Here is an 18,765-nt window from a genome sequence, read left to right as displayed (position 1 = left end):
TGTAGCGGTGGAATAATATGCCTGGACCTTCTACGACATGCATCATTGCGACAGAGAAAAGCTTTGCGTATCATTTGAGATATTTTGTGAGTTGAATTGGACAAGCCATACGTGTCATCGTATATTTGTGACTAAATAATAATCGCATAGCCATTGCAGGCACTAGGGCAATGTCTCGGCCTATTTCCTAGAGCTGAATCATCGGAGTTTCTATGGCCCAGGGGCATCTCTAGAGTGTTGTGATCCCCCCGAGCTAGTCGAAGCAGCGTCGCTTTCACTAGCCTGAGCAACATGTAAGCCGTTGGCATACATGATAGTAGGGTAATACGCTTTGAAGAATCTTCCTTACATATTCTTCATACGGTAACAGGAGTTGAGTCGCCTGTTTCCGGCACACCCTTCCAATAGCACTCTGGGCACCTGGATACCTCATTTCCCAACGGTGCACAGCTGACGAAAGCCACTGATGAACCAATGGTAATAAGCTGGAAGATGGCGGCAGGCTTCATCGTGAAAGCGATGGATCGGAGGCTGACTGAGATCGAGGTTCAACTTCAACCAACCTTTGCTCGAAGATTTTGCAGCACGAGAATTGAGGCAATGCAAGCATGCTAGGCGTGTACGACGGGGAAAAACAGGAGCTCGACCCAAATATTTATATTTGAATCCGACGTTTGCTCCCAGATGCGGACTTTGGGCTACAGAGACCTGGAGTGTCAGCTGATTGAAAGGGAGTGTTTGGGGGCTATCGGCTCAATTGAAACATCAATGCTACGTTATTCTACTTTTTGCTCTCAATTAATCGGCGAATGCGTAAGTGGGTGGTCAGAAACTTTCCATTGTCTTGCTCAATCCCAAATCTGGCTTGGATTTCCCCTAGCGTATGCGAGATGGAAGCAGGCATACGACCTATTATGAAGCAATGATGCATGAGAAACCACAATATGGAAGTTCATTTTCGTCTACCTTGACGTGCTCGCGACAGGCTCTGTGTTAGACCAAAATTGACTGGCTTTCGAACGCGGGTGCTTGATATTTGAAAGGGATGTGTGTACAAGAACTACGTAAACCTGCATGCTTTGAGCCTGGACCAGTGCTGCAAAATACTGTAGCCATCCATCCACCGCCAACGTCGGGCAATGCTGTGCCACTAAGCGACAATGCAAGTCGGCATCAAATGACTTGACTGAAAGTGGAAAGTCGAAGTATCTTTTCATGCTCCAATCCGAAGTCACTAAAAATTTCGAAAGCATCTCAACCCAAGTTAGAATGCTCATACCATGAGCAAAAGGTTGTGGCAGGTCTTTTCCTTTGAACCCAAACCCCTTGCTTACATCAGAGTGAGAAACCGTTGCGTTTGTAAAATTTTCAAATCGAAAACAAGACGATAATAAGATAATGCTATTCCTAAAGATGCTCACGCAGACGCGTAGGTGTTCACATTCTCTGAGCCATATCAAACACCTGCATACTAATCCTTACTTGACTCTACAGTGACAGTGAAGGCATCGGTCCTCACAATCTTCCCGTCCGAGTCGTACTTCTCCAGTATGCTCTCCTGGCTCCCCTTGGTGACAATGGTCGTCTGCACCACGCTCTTGAAGCTCTTTGATCCGCTCTCGCTCTGCGTCTTGTCGGTCGTCTGACGGCTGAAGGCCCTCATGCTCGATCTCAGTCTGCCGACGGTTCCGGGTCCCGAGTTTTGGTGCGTGTAGCGACGGCTGCCGGAAGAGAAGATGCGCTTGCCAAAGGCGAGCTCGGCGAGGGGTTGGAGGACGGGGACGCAGGCTGCGATGATGATGACGCTGCCTTCAAGGCTGTAAAGGGGTTGTTAGTGATAGAATGAGTGGGGGTAGGGATCTTGAACTTACATTGTCCAAATTACGAGTTCAACGGTATCGTCTTGAGGAAGTGTTAGTTACATTACAAAACTGATAGACAGAGAAAGACTTACAAGTAGGATCGGAGCTAGCAAGCAGCGGTAACCTTGTGCATTTGTAGATGACAACGATCGATGAACTGTGTGAGTTTTAGCACCAGCGGCTACGGGTTCTGGAGTGACCACGGTTGATGCGACTTACAGTGATCCAAAGCCAAGGGCAATGCTAAGCGCCACCTTCTTCCTAACATCCATCTGTAGCTTAGAAAGAACGACCGCCGGATAGATGGAGAGGTATACATCCGCGAAAGCGCAGAAGGCTACTCAAGTTAGTACGACTATTGTTCCAACCGGTGATGACCACAACCCACCTCCAGAGTAAGTAGCGAAGGCCACCAACACCGACTTGTCCCAGCATGTTCCGCCCACGGAGGAGTCCCACTGAAACCGTGCCGGCTGACATTGCGCGAAGATGATGGTGATGAAGCCAATCAGGTTGGTCACACAAAAGATGCCCAAGAACCACAGGAACCTCTTGTGCCATTTGCTGGGGTTGAGGATGCGGGTGAGCAAGACGACGACGGCGGGCTTCGGCAGGCCGAATGAGAGAAGACCGGGTGGGTAGCCGGCGACACTCCACAGAATGGCGCCCGACTTTTGTTCGGGCGTGAGGGTGTCGACGTGGTGTCCGTAGCCGTACGATACCGCTGCAGCGAGGGTTGCGACGTTCATCCAACCACAAACCTGTGATTATCGTTTGTCAGCCACGCCAATCATTACGTGCATCGACCGACGATCCTTGAGTGAGGACCAGCAGTGACAAGCAACATTAAGTTTTCCAAGTGCAATCTAAGCCTTGGCGGATAATCCAAGCCGTCGAGCTGACGACATCATCCTGGGAACGTGAACTTACCACCGACGCAAGAATCAGGTAGTCGTCCAAACGGACTTTCCCCATGATCCTTCCCCTCGTGAATATTCTCGCGGCCGCGAACAGCGTGCTGACAACCGAGACGCATATGACGACCGCGAGGGCCGCAGGCCCTCTGTTCTCGGCGTCCCGAGCCAACGAGACGTTCGTCGACATTTCGAACTGAGATGACCGTGCCGCAAACGCACAGTAGAAAAGTAAATTGAGGAAAAAGGGGAGTTCCAGCAGGAACAAGAAAAGGAGGAGTTGCCCAGACAAAATACACACTGGGTTTGAAGCACGGTATTGGGTTCCTCGCAATACACACACAATACAGACGCTCACACAAACAAGGAGTGAACATACTTCAGGGACGGTCCGCCGTCCGACATGTGTCAGTTGCGAACCGTGCATCGCGGGAAACCCACTTGTCTCTCCATCAGCTAGTCAGACCATGCCCCGAATAGGGAATTTAACAAAAGTCAAATAGATTGATCCACGATGATTTTGTGGTTTAGAGTCGCATCGCCGGCAGGGGTCGCTCGCGCTACACCCCTCTCCCAGTGTCTCCAAAGGGCCTTTAGGGTAGCACCAGCCTCCAGCGCGAGCCTGGGAATCTCACGATAACCCGCCTGTGTTGCCCTGAATTGGCGTTGTTGCAGGGGCGCGGCAACCACGTTTATGATTCAAGCATCGCAAGCCACGCACCGCACTGCGCCTTGTCCGCGCCGCCCGCCTGGCTCTATCTTCTTCCCCCCTCTAGCATCCTACGAATAGGGCGACGAACCAGTGTTTGGGATTACCAATGCCTCACCCGATTCGCCTGAGAATGGGGCGTTTTAGTCCAGATCCAGACCAATTGTTCATCTCCCCCTCGCCTTCGCTTTCCGCTGCGGAATGGAATGTATGATGCTTGGTTATCAGGTCTCTCTCTTCCCCACACACGTGGCGTTTTTGATGGGGTTGAGTTCGTCTGAAGTGCCTGCCGCTGTCACCTCGGCCTGCTTGGGACCTGCCCACCGGCTGAAAACTTGGCAACGCCTTGCTGTATCGCATTTCTGTCGTGCGCCCGCGGATCTTGTCCGTTGTTGGGCGATGTTCCTGCAGCCTGCGTGTAAGCAAAAATCAGCCGGCACCTATTTGCAGCCGGTAGGCGCGAACTGGCCAGGTCCTGAGTCGTCTAGCGCGGCTGGGGGCAGGCGACTTCAGACTTGATATGCACGCAAGATCAAGGCTTCATACCAGATTCGCGATCAAGGCTCTAGATGATGGGCGCTTTCTCCTACCCGAATCAGACCAAGACATCGTCAAGGAGGAGCCGAGGCAGCCGATGTCGGTCAGATGAGATGTTGAAGCTGCGGTCAATGCGCAAAACGATCATGTCTGAGCGCGCGAGCACGCGGAAAAAGAATTGGACTCCATCGTGAGCCAGAAAATAAATCCACTCGCAACGTGGACGAGGTCTGCTTACCCCCTGGGATCCAGGTCCATCCATCCCTTCGTCACTCGTCAGCTTTTCCCCGGACCAGTCATCCTTGCAAATCTTGGGTCGCCAATTCCACGCCGCAATGCAAGCAAGAGCTTGGTTGCCTTTCCTCTCTCTCTTCCTCGCTTGCGTCAAGTTTTCCTGGTCTCTGGAAATCCCGAGACATGACGGGGTGGTGTTGCCAGAACGGTGGGTGTGGGGGAGATGCAACTCGGTGGCTGTTGCCAAGGCAGCCTCGTCAGATTCTGGGACGCGAAAGGTACGATGCGGGCGGACATTCGGGCCCCTCTAATGTGCGAGGGTGTAGAGACATCATCTGGGCGATGTGGAGGAGACTAAGGCAGGTTTGTGTTTCTTGATTCTGCACGACGCCGCTCGCTTCCGAACCCGCGGGTTCAGCCTGACGGCAAAACATCAGCGATAACGACTCACATGACTTGAAATCACGACTTTCTCGTCAAAGGGAGCGAGCCGACGACGCCTTCCTGAGATGCTCCATACTTACCGAAGCCAAGCCCACTTCCCGGTGTCGTAATGTTTAACATTCTTAATAGTCCAACAGCCAGGTGACCATTTCCTTCCATGAATCGTCCCAGGAAAGATGGCTCACTTTGCACTCACAACCATTCCCTTGCCGACGACTCCGGAAATGGGGGCCGTTGTTGACGAAACGCACAACATGCATGATGGTCTCACGAACAACCCACAGTCGTGACTCGTGACTCGCGCGCGAGCAACTTTTCAGTCAAAATTCTACGCTTGCTCATTAACAAATTAACCGCTGATAGCTACAGTCATAATCATCGTCAGTCCCCGTACCGCGGTACCTGCCCAGTCCGTCTACCAAAACACCTGCTTCCCCAAAACCGGATACAATTTACACACAAAGCCTCCGTCCGTTCTCCAGCTGGCTGGCCAGCGCTACTGCTCTTCCGTCTGAAAATCGCGCTTGTACCCTCTAAGCCAGAACTCGTTCTGGACGAAGATGCCGTAGTTGCGGGAGTTCCACGGGTTGGTCGGGTCGACCAGCTTCCAGTCGTATCTCCTCAGAAGCTGCAAGTCCAAAAGTTAGTCAACCCGCCTTCCTTTAGCTTATCGGGGGGGCTTACCTCGACAAAGATCTTCCTCAACTCCATCAAAGCCACGTCGCGGCCCAGGCACTTCCACTTGCCGTACCCAAACACCAGCTCCAGGGTGCCCTCCATCTGCTTCAACCGGTCCGGGTCCGCCTCCAGCCAGCGCTCGGGCCGGAACTCGAGGGCATCGGGGCCCCACACATCGGTCCGGTGAAACATGCCCCACGCGCCGTACCCGATCCGCGTGCCCTCCGGCAGGTACACGCCCTTCCACGTGTCGCCGCCCTTGGGCACCTCCTTGGACATCTGGCCGACGACGGGCGGGAAGATGCGCAGGCCTTCCTTGATGACGGCGGCCAGGTAGGGCATCTCGCGGGCCTCGGATTCGGTGATGATGGGCAGCGAGGGCTTGGTGGCTTCGATCTCGGCGCGCAGGGTGGCGACGACGCTGGGGCTGGTGATGAGGTGCAGGAAGGTGCCGCGGATGGCGGTCGCTGTTGTGTCGGAGCCGGCGAGACTGAACGAGACGATTGTGAGTATTTCATATAATCTGGCGTTGGGCGGCGGGCATGGGCTTACATCTGCATGAGGATCTCTGAGGAAGCTTCTTCTTGGCTGAGACCGTGGGCGATGAAGGAGCCGAGCATGTCTCTCTGCGTCTTCTTTTCTGGTCCGAATCGCTCGGCGACAACCTTTTTGGCAATTCTGTCCATGGTCAGCCGCTATCACTTCATCGTAACCATATTATGGCCACGTGCTGATGCACTAAACAGGTTCTTGGGAACTCACCCAATAGTCTTGCCAACACCAATAGCGTCCTTCTCAGAGGGCAACATGCTCCTGAAGAGCGGCGACGACATAAGCGACAACAACCAAGGCAGGACGGCGGTCAACACCACGTTGGGCATGTTATGCTCCATGGTGTGGATGTACTCGTGCACATCCGAGTCGCTCGCCAAATCTCCGAAGGGTTCGCCAAAGGCCAGGTCGGAGATGACGTCGAGGGTGAAGTACTGGGCCTTGAGGCCAAAGTCGAAGGGCGTGTTCTCCGACACGTACTTGTCGATGAGGTCCATGAAGCGCAGGATGTTCTCGTTGATCTTGGACTCGAAGTTGTCGACTTCCTTTCCGGAGTACTGAACCGGGAATTAGCCCAACAGGTCTCTCCAACCACATTCCGCGGATGCGACATCACTTACACCGGCAGCCATCTGCGCCCTCAGCTTGGAGTGCAACTCATTGTCCCTCACAGACAAGACGTTGTCCTTGCCGGGGTCAAGCCTCATGGCGTCGTACCATCTCGACCGCTTGTAAGTCGTGCGCACGCCCAACATGCGCTTCCACAGCTCCGGGTCGCTGGTCATGAGATCATTCGGCCCAACCCGCACAAGCGATCCTATCAAAAGACAGGCAAGTCAGCAAACACACCTCTCTCTTTGCTTCTGTTACACACAACACAGGACGTCTGCTGGATCGTTTGAGCAACGTTACACATACCGTACTTGAGGAACGCATCGTAAAAGTCGAGATGCTGGCGGCCGCCGTACACGGTCCGGACGAGCCACCACTTTGAGAACCCCGCGCCGGGCGGGCCCTGTACGTGCCGCAGACGCGCATACTGGCGGACGACAGACGTCACGGCGTACAAGACCAAGATCGAGAATGCGACGGTCGCATAGCTGGCCAGGCTGTGGCGCAGCAGCGGCTCCTGTTCGTTCGGACGACTAGCATCGACACTACTCATGGCAGCGTGCACGAACTCGACAGTTTGATTCATGTTGTGCATTGTGTAAGAGAAGGGGAAGAGGGGAAAAAAAAAAAAAAAAAAAAAAAAAGGGACAAAAAAGACGGAAAGGAGGGAATGATCAACACAGGAAAAAAATAAGATAACAAAAAAGACTGAGCGTTTCGTTTGGATGGTCGCGTCCGTGTTCCCGCGCTACTGGGAAGACCTGGGAAACGGGGGGTGGTAGGCAACAAAAATCGACGAGGGAGGAAACAATAGTCTGGGACGAGACGGTCGGTATATGAAGAAACCTTGGAAAGGATAAGAAGGTTAAATTCGGCATATGAGACACCAAAACACCAGGGCTCCAGTTCGTCGAAACCAGCAATACGGGCAGATCATTTTAAAAGATCCATGAGGACGGGGGGGAAGGGAGGGATTGATAGGGGTTCAGCTGTCCGTGCTTCACGGCGGGTGACTTGGTGCAAGATTCCGGGTTGCCATCGTGAATTTTTTCTGGACATGGACTCTGTGGCCAGCCGCTGCTGCGCTGCCCCCATCACACCTCAACGTCAGAGCACAATGTCACTTCATCTTCCGCGCTATCTGGCCGCCACGATGGATGCAGGTAAGCTTGCTTTGCGTGCCCAGCCTTTTGGCGGCGGTGATGTGCTGCCGCGTGCGTGTGTTGAGTGGAGGTGGTGGTGTATGTGTGTGTCTGGTGGTGTATGGATCATGATGGTGTGTGGTTTGTTTGTTTTTTCTTCACAGCCAGCTGCAGCCAACCTGATACGTTGGAGTCCAGACCCTCTCTCGCCCCTTCCAGTGACATGCGTTCATCTGTGTGCAATGTCTGTGATGGGCCTCATATCGTCGTCGTGGACACACACACAAACCACACCGTCCACACAGAGACAGACGCACAAGACCTTAGACAGGAGGAAGATCAGGTAGGGGGCGACGACTGGGTCGCAAAGGGGGGCCATCCTGGGTCCATGCGGCTACCCGCAACGGCACATCGGCGAGGTGGATATGGGCCAATGGTTCCCACTGCCGCCTTGCTTATTTCGCATATGGACGCCCGGTTCGCAAAACGTCCAAAGGTCCATAAACAGCAAACCGAAGTCCTCTTACTCAACGGGTCTCTGCAGATTACCGCACTCTACAAACCTTACGAAGCCATGTCTTCGGGGGTCGTCGGGGGCGGGCGGACAGCGCCAGCACACCGGTTGACTCCTGTCATGGACCCCATGGATGCTCAATTACGCCACTCACACAACCGCTTTGTGGGGGGCACACTGCCTTTTTGACGGCTGCTTGCCTTGTAGCTCCCCGGCTTAGTGTGTGATGATGCAAGTTGACACCTGCCGGACCGCGGCGCGGCGGAGCGGGGAGGGGGGCGGCCATGGAAGAAGGACACGGCCTGTTTTTCTGGGTGTTCGGGGAGGACCCGACGGAGGGAAAAACTCGGGCCATCTCTCTCTTCTGGTGTTGGATGCACAATCGGTGATGTATGATGGACAATGATGGAGGGCGCTGCGGCCACCAACGGCCCCCAGGGGCGGTTTGAACTCTGATCGACGGGCGACAGGACGTTTGAGAGCAGACACACTTTTTCCTGATTCTTGCTTCTTCTTTACCCCGTTCAGTCATTGGGGTCCGTTGGTCTCCCCGCGGAAACAGACACACTCACACACTCACACGCTGCAGTTGCCCGAATGCCCGGGCGCTTTATTGGGCTGAAGCCGTGTGTCTTGGTTATGCCTGAGCATCCGCGTGGGCACCACCACCCCTTCGCCGAGGTCCAAGACCAAATCCGCCCTCCAAAAAAGTTCCAAAAAAGTCCCCAAAAAGCAACGACGATTAGGCGATAGTGTCTCTGCGATCGTTTCTTGTCATCGTCCCCCGTTTTCTTATTCCCGCGCATGCACCTCTTTTTGTTTCTCTCTTCGACTCCCACGTACGACTAATCAACTCGCCGTTGGATCATCAGGTCATCGGGCAATCATCTCGTTCTTCCAGTTTTTCTGTCGTTTTCCTGTTTTCTTCTGCCGAGAGTTGAGTGATGGCGAGTTCGGGGGCGGCGGGGTCGGATGCGGGCGCGGGTGCGGGTGTGCATCCGGCAGCACCAGCGGCGGCCGCCACGGCGCCTTTGGAGGCGGATGTGAGTATGGAAGATGTCGCTGTTGGGCTTCCCCACCACCCTATGCGTGGCTTTTTTTGGTCAACTTCTGGGCTGATCACTTTTGGGGGCAGGTTGGTGATGATGAAAATGACGGCGGCGATGCAGATTCCGCCATGGGGGAGGTGAGGACTTTGCCGCCCGCCCGACCCCTCTCTCAATCGAATTACGTGTCTACTCGGACATTCGGATACTGACATTCGGTTTTCTTGTTTTGGAGTCTGTGCTTGGGTCTTCAATGTCAATGACCAGCAGCATCATGCGATATCGCGAAGAGAACGGGAGGACCTATCACTCATTCCGAGAAGGCAGTGAGTTATTCGTATTCATCTATCATAACCCTTCATATCCCATCTGCCGAAAATTGTGCCAAAACTGACGGGGCCCCCCTTCCCAATTTCCAGGATATGTCTTACCCAACGACGCGGTAAGTAGCCACAATTCTGTTCCAAGCGAAGGGAGCCGAGGCCACGGAACCCGAGAGAAGAATAATTGCCCGTTGACGCCCGAGTCAGGTTGAAAACGACAGACTAGGTCAGCCAGACCCCTTGGCGGGAAAAAGCCGATCGCGAGATTGTTAGACATTTTGGAGTTAGCGCTGACGCTTTCATACGTGTGTGAGGGAAAAACAGACCTCCAACACCACTTGTACACCCTCACGTTTGATAACCAGTTGTTTACGTGTCCGGCCGGCCGGGACAAGCCGCTCCGCCGGGTACTAGATGCAGGAACGGGGACGGGGATATGGGCCATGGACCTTGGTACGAAAAATGGGCACTCAGCCACGCTCTCTCTGTCTTTCGCCCTGGGCCCACTTCACTTCGCTTCCTTCAATTCGCTTCCAACTTCCTTCGTTCTCTGGCTGGGGGGCTTGGCTTTTTTATTTCCCGGATGTTGAGTGCTGACTTTTTGTGGCTTGCGCTGGGTTTGACTGCAGCCGATGAGCATCCAGAGACTCTTGTGAGTTCATGCTGTGTTCAGCTTCCCACGCAAGGGGGGTTGGGGTGATTTGCATGTGGCTTACGGGAGATAGATTACCGGCGTAGACTTGAGTCCGATCCAGCCAGTATTGTCAGTATTGATGACTGCATAGCCAATCTGCTAGCGTCGCAGGAGCTAATGCATGTATGACGCCAAAACAACAGTGTTCCACCGAATGTTACATTCTACGTCGATGACCTGGAAGACGAATGGACGTACTCTTACAAATTCGACTTCATTTACGGCAGAATGCTAACAGGCTCGATCGCCGACTGGCCAAGGTTTATACGACAAAGCTTCGAGTGCGTTCTCCCGCGAATGGCGGGTTCCTCGTGTGGCTGACGCGCCCCAGGTCTCTTGAGCCGGGTGGTTGGTTGGAGCTGTCAGATATCCTACTCGATCTGAAAAGTGACGACGGCACCGTAACACCCGCATGCGCCGCTCAGAAATGGGCGACGCACATGCTCGAGGCAGCGGCGGTTTGGAAGAGGCCGCTCGATAGTTGCAAGTTTTACAGAGAACAGCTTGCCGCAGCCGGATTCAAGAACATTAAGCAAGAGATCTACAAATGGCCGTCGAACCCGTGGCCGAAAGACCCAAAGTATAAAGAGCTAGGTATCAGGCTTCTAAAAAGAAAAGAGATCTGGCTCGCGCGAAGAAAAAAGTTAGAAGGGAAGAAAGACTAACATCGGGTCAGGTATGTGGACATATGAGAACCTTGGAAACGGCCTTTCGGGATTGAGCCTAGCATTATTTACGAGAGCACTCGGCTGGTCGCCAGCACAGCTCGAAGTGTTCCTGGCGGAGGCGAGGAAAGATATGAGGGACAAGTCGATACATGGATGGTGGCCAATGTGAGTTTTGCAATTCAGATTTGAGTGTATCATATGCCTGATGGATCTTAGATATGTTGTGTATGGTCAGAAGCCCGGTTAAATACAATCTCTATTGTTTTCGTTGTCGTCGTCTAAACAGTATGCTAACCACTATGATTCGGGTACGTCAAATTCGTAGCCCTCCACATTGGGTGGTGCCAACCCATGAGCTTCGACGTCGTGCCGAAAATAACGTTCGGCGTCGTCGCTGTAGTAGTAGTCGATCGTCTTTTGACGCCATTGTGCCCCGTGCCTGAGTAGACGCACAGAAGTGCCAGAAAAGTCGTGGCGAACAGCCAGGTCTAAGGGAGTCATGTCTTCCCTATTTAGGGCGTTCATGTCTGCCCCATTTTTTTGCAGTCGTTGGATGACAGCCTCAGGCACGGATTGCGACCACTTTTGGCCTATATAATGCAATGCGGTGTCCCCTTCGTCATCCGTTACGTTGGGATCGCAATGCCCCTCTGTAAGTAGATAGTCTGTGATGTCTTCCAGTCCACAGACAGCTGCTACATGGAGGGCGTGGAGCCCGTCATACGTGCGGACCACCAGAGATGATCCAGATTCTATCAAGTTTCTGCAGAGAACAAGTCTGTTCGCCGAAGAGGCCGCAGGGTCCTTGCCAGGCAGAGAAGACTTCAAGGCGAAGAAGAGAGCGTTCACGCCAAGTGATCTCGCAAGGCGTCGACGTGCATATGTTCCAGAAAGCCAATACATGTCCGATATACAGTATGAAAAGAGTTCGAACTGACTGTGCCCAAAATCTACCTTTGCACCGTCAGTTGTTCTGGTGCTCAGCGTGCAGCGGGCGTTGGCATTGGCGCCGTGACTGAGCAGGGCGTCCACAGTCTCAATGTTACCACCAAACGCGGCCCAATGCAGCGCCACAGACGAGGATGAAACGCCATATTTGTACTCCCTTCTCAACGGCTGTTCAACGTTCTGGCGTTGAGTATGGTCTGGTGTCTCAATGTTGGCGCCATACTGCAGCGATCTCAGAACGCCGGCCAAGTTGCCCCTCTTGGTCGACAGCAGTAAGGCTGAGGAGTGATTGTAAAGATTGTCCCACTTGTAAAGGAGAGGTTGAACATGCTTGTGGAGGTTCCTGCAAGTCTGTGACATGTTGACAATATCTTGCCAGTGGTCAAATGTACTGTCAACGCGATACTCACTTCTCACAGTGATCCCATCGTCGTACCGACTGCCGGTGTCGGGAAAGAAAACAAACTCTGCAATCAAGCAGATAATCTCGCCGGGCAGATGCTGAATACTCGTCATCGTGATGTTGAAGGGAGTAATTGGTTGTGGCGGTGTGAAAAAAGAGCTGCCCACTAGCGACTCTCACCTGCTTTATTTACCCCATAGGTGTCTATAAAGGTTTCTCTGTCCTAGGATTTCCTGGCCCTCAAATATCTACCCTTCAGGGTCATGCGGCAGTCACAAAGTGTGCCCAGAGGCGGCAAACTACGAGAAGGAAAGTGACAAGGGAAGAAGGAGGACGACGACGACGACGACGACGATAACAACAATAACGATAGCGACGATATTAGAAGCGACGACGATTGAAGCAATGGCAACGACGACAACAACCATAATATTGATGACATAAAGTAGGTATCTTACAACCACAGGAGAAGTAATCGCTTTATCACGAGAGAAATAGGCTGTTTGATTTCAAATACCTGAGAAAATTTGTTACAGTTTAAGATCGTGTGGAATTAATGTAATTGTGTTTTCCACATGGCAATGCCGAGCCAAGGTTTAATCTCCGACCGCTCAGCTAGACTTTGCACATCTAAATTAATCGCTGGGAAAGGCCATTCGCGATAAAATGCAGCATGGCTAGGAACGTGAGCAGCCGGTCCAGAAACCAAGAAATACTGGTTTCTCGATCTTCATGACGTCGTATTCGCCGCGGACGAGGTTTTTTCACCAAAGCCTACTATGCTTTGCTTGCACCTCATTCGGTTTTCTACCTGTCCCTTGTCAAGTCCGTTCTTCCAAACAGTAATGTCGATATCACCCGTATGTTTTGCAACACTACAGGAGCTCTACTCGACCTGGCTGCTGGGTACATACTGGGTCTTCAGGACATAGTCAACAATACCTAGTACATTTGTGACATAGTCATAAGCTAAGTCACTGACCACCGCCATCAATAGTCTTTCGGAATGGTGCCCCTGGAATGTGCGTAAGCACAATGCTGCCAAGCATCCTTCAGAGCCTTGGACAGTCCCAAGCGCCAATTACGATCGCGTTATTTCTTGCTGCCTTCGAATTGTCGTCGGCCAAGCCAATTATCCGAGACCGACTTCGTCTGACAGCGTCACACCACTATTTGACGAAGGTCCCTTTACATCCCCGTTTGATCCGGCGTTTGCTGATAAACCGTCGAACTTTTCGCTCCATCCTCTTCAAGTTTCTCACTTCACATCGCAATTGAGATCATTATGTCGTTAGGACTCGCTGCAATCTATCCTGAGGGAACCGGTGACAGAATCGGGATTTCTTCGCGTTTGCAACAAGATGGAGACGTGATACAACCTCCTGTCCCTTCAACCGCGCCGAAGTCCCCGCCAAAGGCCTCTCCTCATGAAACAACGACGACCCAAACCTCCAACCATTTCACTGATGCGCATCCTGATCTGCCACGGCACGACGACCCCAATGCCGACATGCCAAGACTCTCAGGGACGACCATTGCTCTGACTATGGCGTCGCTCTGCCTATCAGTCGCCCTCTCAGCGCTGGATATGACTATTGTGACCACGGCTATTCCAAACATCGTGGCATCTCTCGATTCGGTCGCTGGGTACATCTGGGTAGGCTCGGCCTTCATCCTCGGCTTCACCGCCGTGACGCCCATCTGGGGTTCCGTCGCAGACCTCTGGGGGCGGAAGCCAATCATCCTCCTGGCTCTGACGATTTTCCTGGTCGGAAGTCTGCTATGTGCGCTCGCGCCACATATGGACGCCCTCATCGCCGGGCGCGCCGTTCAAGGAGTCGGCGCCTCCGGTATGGGCGTCATGGTCAACACCATTATCTGCGACATGTTTTCGCTTCGCGACCGCGGCTTGTACTTGGCCATCACCTCTATCATTTGGGCCATTGGTAGTGCGGTCGGTCCCGTACTGGGCGGTGTCTTTGCGACAAGACTGGAGTAGGTCCCGCCCCTGTCACTCAAGCAGGCGCTGCAAGCAAGATTTCGTTCGCTGACTGTCCTTTTGCTAGTTGGCGATGGTGTTTCTGGATTAATTGTGAGTAAATCTGCATATGTCAATTGGAGCATGAAGACTGATTGACAATCAAGTACCGATCGGCGGAGTGGTCTTCGTCGTTCTCTTCTTCTTTCTCGACCTTCCATCCCCCAACACTTCCGTCGCGGCCGGCCTCAAGGCAATCGATTGGACAGGCAGTTTGTTTTGCATGGGCGGGTCACTGATGGTCCTTCTCGCTCTGGACTTTGGCGACGTCACGCACCCCTGGTCTTCCGCTACGGTCATCTGTCTCATCGTTTTCGGCCTTGTCGCCATTGGCATCTTTCTCATGAATGAGTGGAAGCTCGCCGCCAATCCCGTGCTTCCCTTGCGGCTGCTGTCAAGCTGGTCGAAAGCGGCTGCATACTTCGTCTTCGCCTTCAACGCTTTCGTCTTCATCGGGATCACTTACTATCTGCCTTTGTATTCACAAGCGGTATTGGGCGTCGACGCGTTAACGTCCGGCCTGTATTTGCTGCCGCTAATTGTCTCCTGCTCGTTATCTGCGGCTTGTGCAGGCGTGTTCATCCAGAAGACTGGTCGTTACCGGGTGCTGATGTACGCAGCGCAGGTTCTCCTGACACTAGGCACTGGGCTCCTGATCAACCTCGAGTTCGAACGTAACCTAGCAAAGCTCTTCGTATTCCAGATCCTCACCGGCATTGGCGTCGGGCTCAACATTGAAGCTCCTGTCCTGGCGGCTCAGGCTGCAACCACGGTACGCGACACAGCTGCCGTGCTGGCAACAATGAGCTTCCTGCGCTCCATCGCGACGGCCATCTCTGTGGTTGTTGGTGGTGTCATCTTCCAGAATCAGATGAAGGCAGGGAACTCAGCCTTAGTTGACCAAATTGGTCACGACTTAGCAAGTCGATTCGACGGGGATAACGCGTCGGCTCACGTTGAAGAAATCGGACTACTTTCTGCAGGCCAGCAAGTACCTGTGAGACAGGCCTATTTTGGAGCACTAAGGACTGTGTGGATTATGGTAAGTGATTGGTGCGAAGTGCATCTGTCTAGACGTGGAGTGCTTCAATCATCGACAAGTCCTTCGTTGCTAACATTGTTGAACAGTATGTCGCCTTTGCGGGGTTAGCTACTGTGCTGAACCTATTCGTGTCGGAATACCATCTGAGTGACGAGAGAAATGCGGTCGTTCTCGGTGTCGACAGGGGAAATTCTGGCCCATCGGACCAGCCAGGTCAAGAGGTGAACATAACTCTGGAGACATCAGGTCGGCAACGCGATGGGAATCAGCAGCATACCCTGAGAAACAGAGGAGCATGATAGCTAAGTGTGATAGAGGTATTGACTTGAATCGCCTGCGCTATGGTGTATGTTAATGTAGGCGGCTTGATCCTACCCTGTCGGTCCACCCGCCTAGCCAGAACTAAAATGGCTTTACAAATTCGGTTGTTTTGAAAACTTAGAGGCAAGCTGCAGTACTTGTGCATAGCACACCGTGACCGAAAAGGATGTATGATTAGGCCCACTAGAAAGGTCGTTGTTTCCTTAGGGAAGATTCCTTTTCACGCAAGCTCCATATGATCCATATGTCCTGCCGAGACCTCCTATGCTTCCTACGATTCCTATCTTTGCTTTGATCATCACCATTATCACCATCGCCGTGATCTCGTATCACCTATACTATCGTCGTCTATCATCGTTACTATTTTCTTTGCTACTGTCGTCCTCACAGAAGTAAGTTAGGGATCACTGCCAGGGTAGTCAACAGACACTGCCTGGCTAGCAAAACTCTTCATATTGTATCACCCCGCAACCAGAGATCACGATACCAGTATTCCACGACTGTTAGATCAAGATGACGGCGTCGAGAAACCAACTCCTAACATTCTTTCCCTTCCGGCAGACGTCTTTCTCCTAGTCACCGACGCTATTCTTGAGGCCGAGACCCTTGATATGAATCAGGATGTGGGGAAAGGCCATACTATATATGACCACATCAAATTCTTCGGCAAAGGTGAATTTTGGTGGCAGTCATCGGATCAAGTGGAGTTGAATTGGGGCGCGTTCGACAGATGGAGAGATCTAGCACGCTTCGGAGCGACTTGCAAGACGCTCTATTTGATGGTGACCCCCATATTGGATCGATCTGATACAAAGTACAACTACTCCTCTGCGTTGATGATATCTGCAAGGAAGGGCGTACTTAGTGGAGTTCTTAGGTCCCTGGAGTACGGAAAGGCCGACCCGAACATGGATGATCACACTCTCTTCTTCCACTGGGCTCGGGTACGCGGAGTATCCCAGAAACTCCCGCCACTGAAGATTTCGAGGGAATGCATCTTACCCTCCCTTACCGGCTTGCATCTTGCATGCTTCAAAGATCATCCCGAAATCGTCGACGCACTTTTGAATCACCAAGCCGATACTAATAAAAGGGCCCACGCATGGTGTACAAGAGAGATTGGTGAACCTTACCGTCCATATGACCAGTATGGTATGTTTGGGGTCACAAAATGGGAATTTGTCGCCGACAAGCAGACACATAGTCCAGTACCTCTGTTCGGAGCGAATGCGCTCTTTTTCGCGCCCAAGGCAACTCAGTACAACTGTGACTGTTCCGGTAAGGAAATATCTGCGCTCAAACCGTGGTGTTTTGTTTATGCTAACAGCTATGAAGGATGCACGAAATGGGCCTTCATGGAAGGTCTTAAAGGTATCAAGGAAGATGCTATTACGCATGATGTAAAGGCTGTCATGAAAGGTTCCCATACATGGGATATCGACACGGTAGCACGCCTTTGCCAAGCTGGATGCGACCTCATCACAAGGCAGTACGGAAATTTACATGCCTTACATCAGGCATGTGCTTATGGTCTCTTCGAAATAGCAGAATACCTGATTCGTGGTTTGCACGTTGACGCGAATGTCCGGGATAACAATGGACTCACTCCGTTGCACTATATGGCGATAAATCAAGAATTATTGTGGGAAGATATTGACTTACATGAGGTTGATGTTGATCAAATGGAGAGAACATTTTTTCTCCTCCTCGCTTCTGGCGCAGACGTCAATGCCAAAACTAACTCGGGTGTCACAGCCATTCAAGACGCGTTGAGATCACCTGACGGCCTACATTTGGCGTGTTTGCTGCTGTGGAACGGATGCAAATGGGACCCCGAGTACGAGGCTATCTTGGATAGGAATCGTCGCGCACACGAGGAAGATAAAAGAGAGATTAGGAGGGCGCTGAGATATATCAAGATCAATGGTCCAGTCAAAGGGTATAGATTTTTGGCCGATAAAGGCCAAGACGCTTGAGTGAAGCAGGTGCCCCTGGTTGAAGTTCTTTCAACTAAGCGAGAGGGATTGCGGAAGGAAACAAGTATATTGTAGCTCGAATAAATTGGCGCCTACGATGTCACTACTGCTCGGTATTGGTTTTTGACAAAGCCAATGAAGAATGAGATTCTTTACTACCTAGCTTTGTACCCTGTAGGTGCGTGTCCGAGTGTCTGTGTCAAGTTCGCTGGTCATAATTTGGAGAGGATTAGTAATCCTACTATGACATTCTTTGCGATAGGCCTCCCCGCGACGGTAGCTTCAACTGCTTGTTTTGTTCATAACAAGTGCGAACATGGCATATAGAGGACGAGTATCCAGGAGATGCCTCAATTGTAAGGAGGGTAGAGTCAAGGTAGGAATATTCGGCTTGCTCAAGTTTCCTCTTGTCGCTCGCTGCTTACAGTCCCCCGACCAGTGCGACGAGGAGAAACCGGCATGTTCACGGTGCCGACGCCTCAAGTATGTCTGCCCCGGCTACCCAGACCAGTGGACCCTAGTCCTTCGCCAGCAGGACACAAACGCCAAGGAGAAGGTGCGAAAGAGAGTCGAGAGGGCTCAGAGGCGTCGAGCTCAGGCTGGTGGAGGTCAGCTACAAGGGAGAAACATCACTTCACTGCCGCCGGCCTGGACGCCATTTGTCGGCCCTGAGACGCCGAGTGTCTACAAATTCTTCACTGACTACACCTCGAGGTCTGGAATTGCTTACCTCACATCTTTGAAAGACTGCTATGCATTGCAGCCTGCTCCGTGTCTTGCCAACGCCATTCACGCCGCAGCGCTGGCCAGCGTGGCCCGCCAGCGCTCCGAAGTCGGGCTAATGGATCGCGCGCGGTTGACATATGGAAAGGCGATACGCGAAGTGAATAGGGCAATCCAGGATGAGGTTCTGGTAAGAGATGACTCGGTGCTCGTTTCGCTGTTTGTCATGGGTTTCTTTCAGGTATGAGGCTGCAGAATGTCACTTGCTCACAATATTCACAAGACTCTGCAGGTGATCGCGGCAGAGTTTGCTCCAGACCTTAACCCGACTTCTGAGCCGGGGTGTCATCCCCACGCTCGTGGGGCGCTGGCTTTATTTCGCTAT

At 52.5% G+C, this 18,765-nt stretch overlaps 4 protein-coding genes across 4 annotated transcripts; 2 read left to right on the top strand and 2 right to left on the bottom strand.

The window, feature by feature from the left end:
• Nucleotides 1–1,471: 1,471 nt before the first annotated feature.
• COL26b_011183 (uncharacterized protein) lies at nt 1,472–2,966 on the bottom strand (the record flags this gene model as incomplete). The annotated part of the gene is made up of 6 exons (XM_053183857.1): nt 1,472–1,817; nt 1,872–1,902; nt 1,955–2,019; nt 2,082–2,199; nt 2,251–2,623; nt 2,793–2,966. 6 exons carry the CDS (start codon nt 2,964–2,966, stop codon nt 1,472–1,474), a joined length of 1,107 nt encoding a protein of 368 aa, XP_053032207.1.
• A 2,230-nt stretch (nt 2,967–5,196) lies between these two features.
• On the bottom strand, nt 5,197–7,137 carry COL26b_011182 (uncharacterized protein; the record flags this gene model as incomplete). Its single annotated transcript, XM_053183856.1, has 6 exons — nt 5,197–5,328; nt 5,385–5,868; nt 5,931–6,056; nt 6,141–6,487; nt 6,551–6,747; nt 6,849–7,137. The coding sequence occupies 6 exons, from the start codon at nt 7,135–7,137 to the stop codon at nt 5,197–5,199; spliced, it is 1,575 nt and encodes a 524-aa protein (XP_053032206.1).
• A 6,689-nt stretch (nt 7,138–13,826) lies between these two features.
• On the top strand, nt 13,827–15,585 carry COL26b_011181 (uncharacterized protein; the record flags this gene model as incomplete). The annotated part of the gene is made up of 3 exons (XM_053183855.1): nt 13,827–14,275; nt 14,409–15,360; nt 15,574–15,585. 3 exons carry the CDS (start codon nt 13,827–13,829, stop codon nt 15,583–15,585), a joined length of 1,413 nt encoding a protein of 470 aa, XP_053032205.1.
• Nucleotides 15,586–18,116: 2,531 nt separating this feature from the next.
• COL26b_011180 (uncharacterized protein) lies at nt 18,117–18,627 on the top strand (the record flags this gene model as incomplete). The annotated part of the gene is made up of 2 exons (XM_053183854.1): nt 18,117–18,140; nt 18,169–18,627. The coding sequence occupies 2 exons, from the start codon at nt 18,117–18,119 to the stop codon at nt 18,625–18,627; spliced, it is 483 nt and encodes a 160-aa protein (XP_053032204.1).
• Nucleotides 18,628–18,765: the final 138 nt, after the last annotated feature.

This window comes from Colletotrichum chrysophilum (genome assembly GCF_026319265.1).
Source record: "Colletotrichum chrysophilum strain AFK26 chromosome Unknown scaffold_132, whole genome shotgun sequence".
Classification (NCBI taxonomy): Eukaryota; Fungi; Ascomycota; class Sordariomycetes; order Glomerellales; family Glomerellaceae; genus Colletotrichum; species Colletotrichum chrysophilum.
This window is presented reverse-complemented; position numbering and strand designations above follow the sequence as displayed.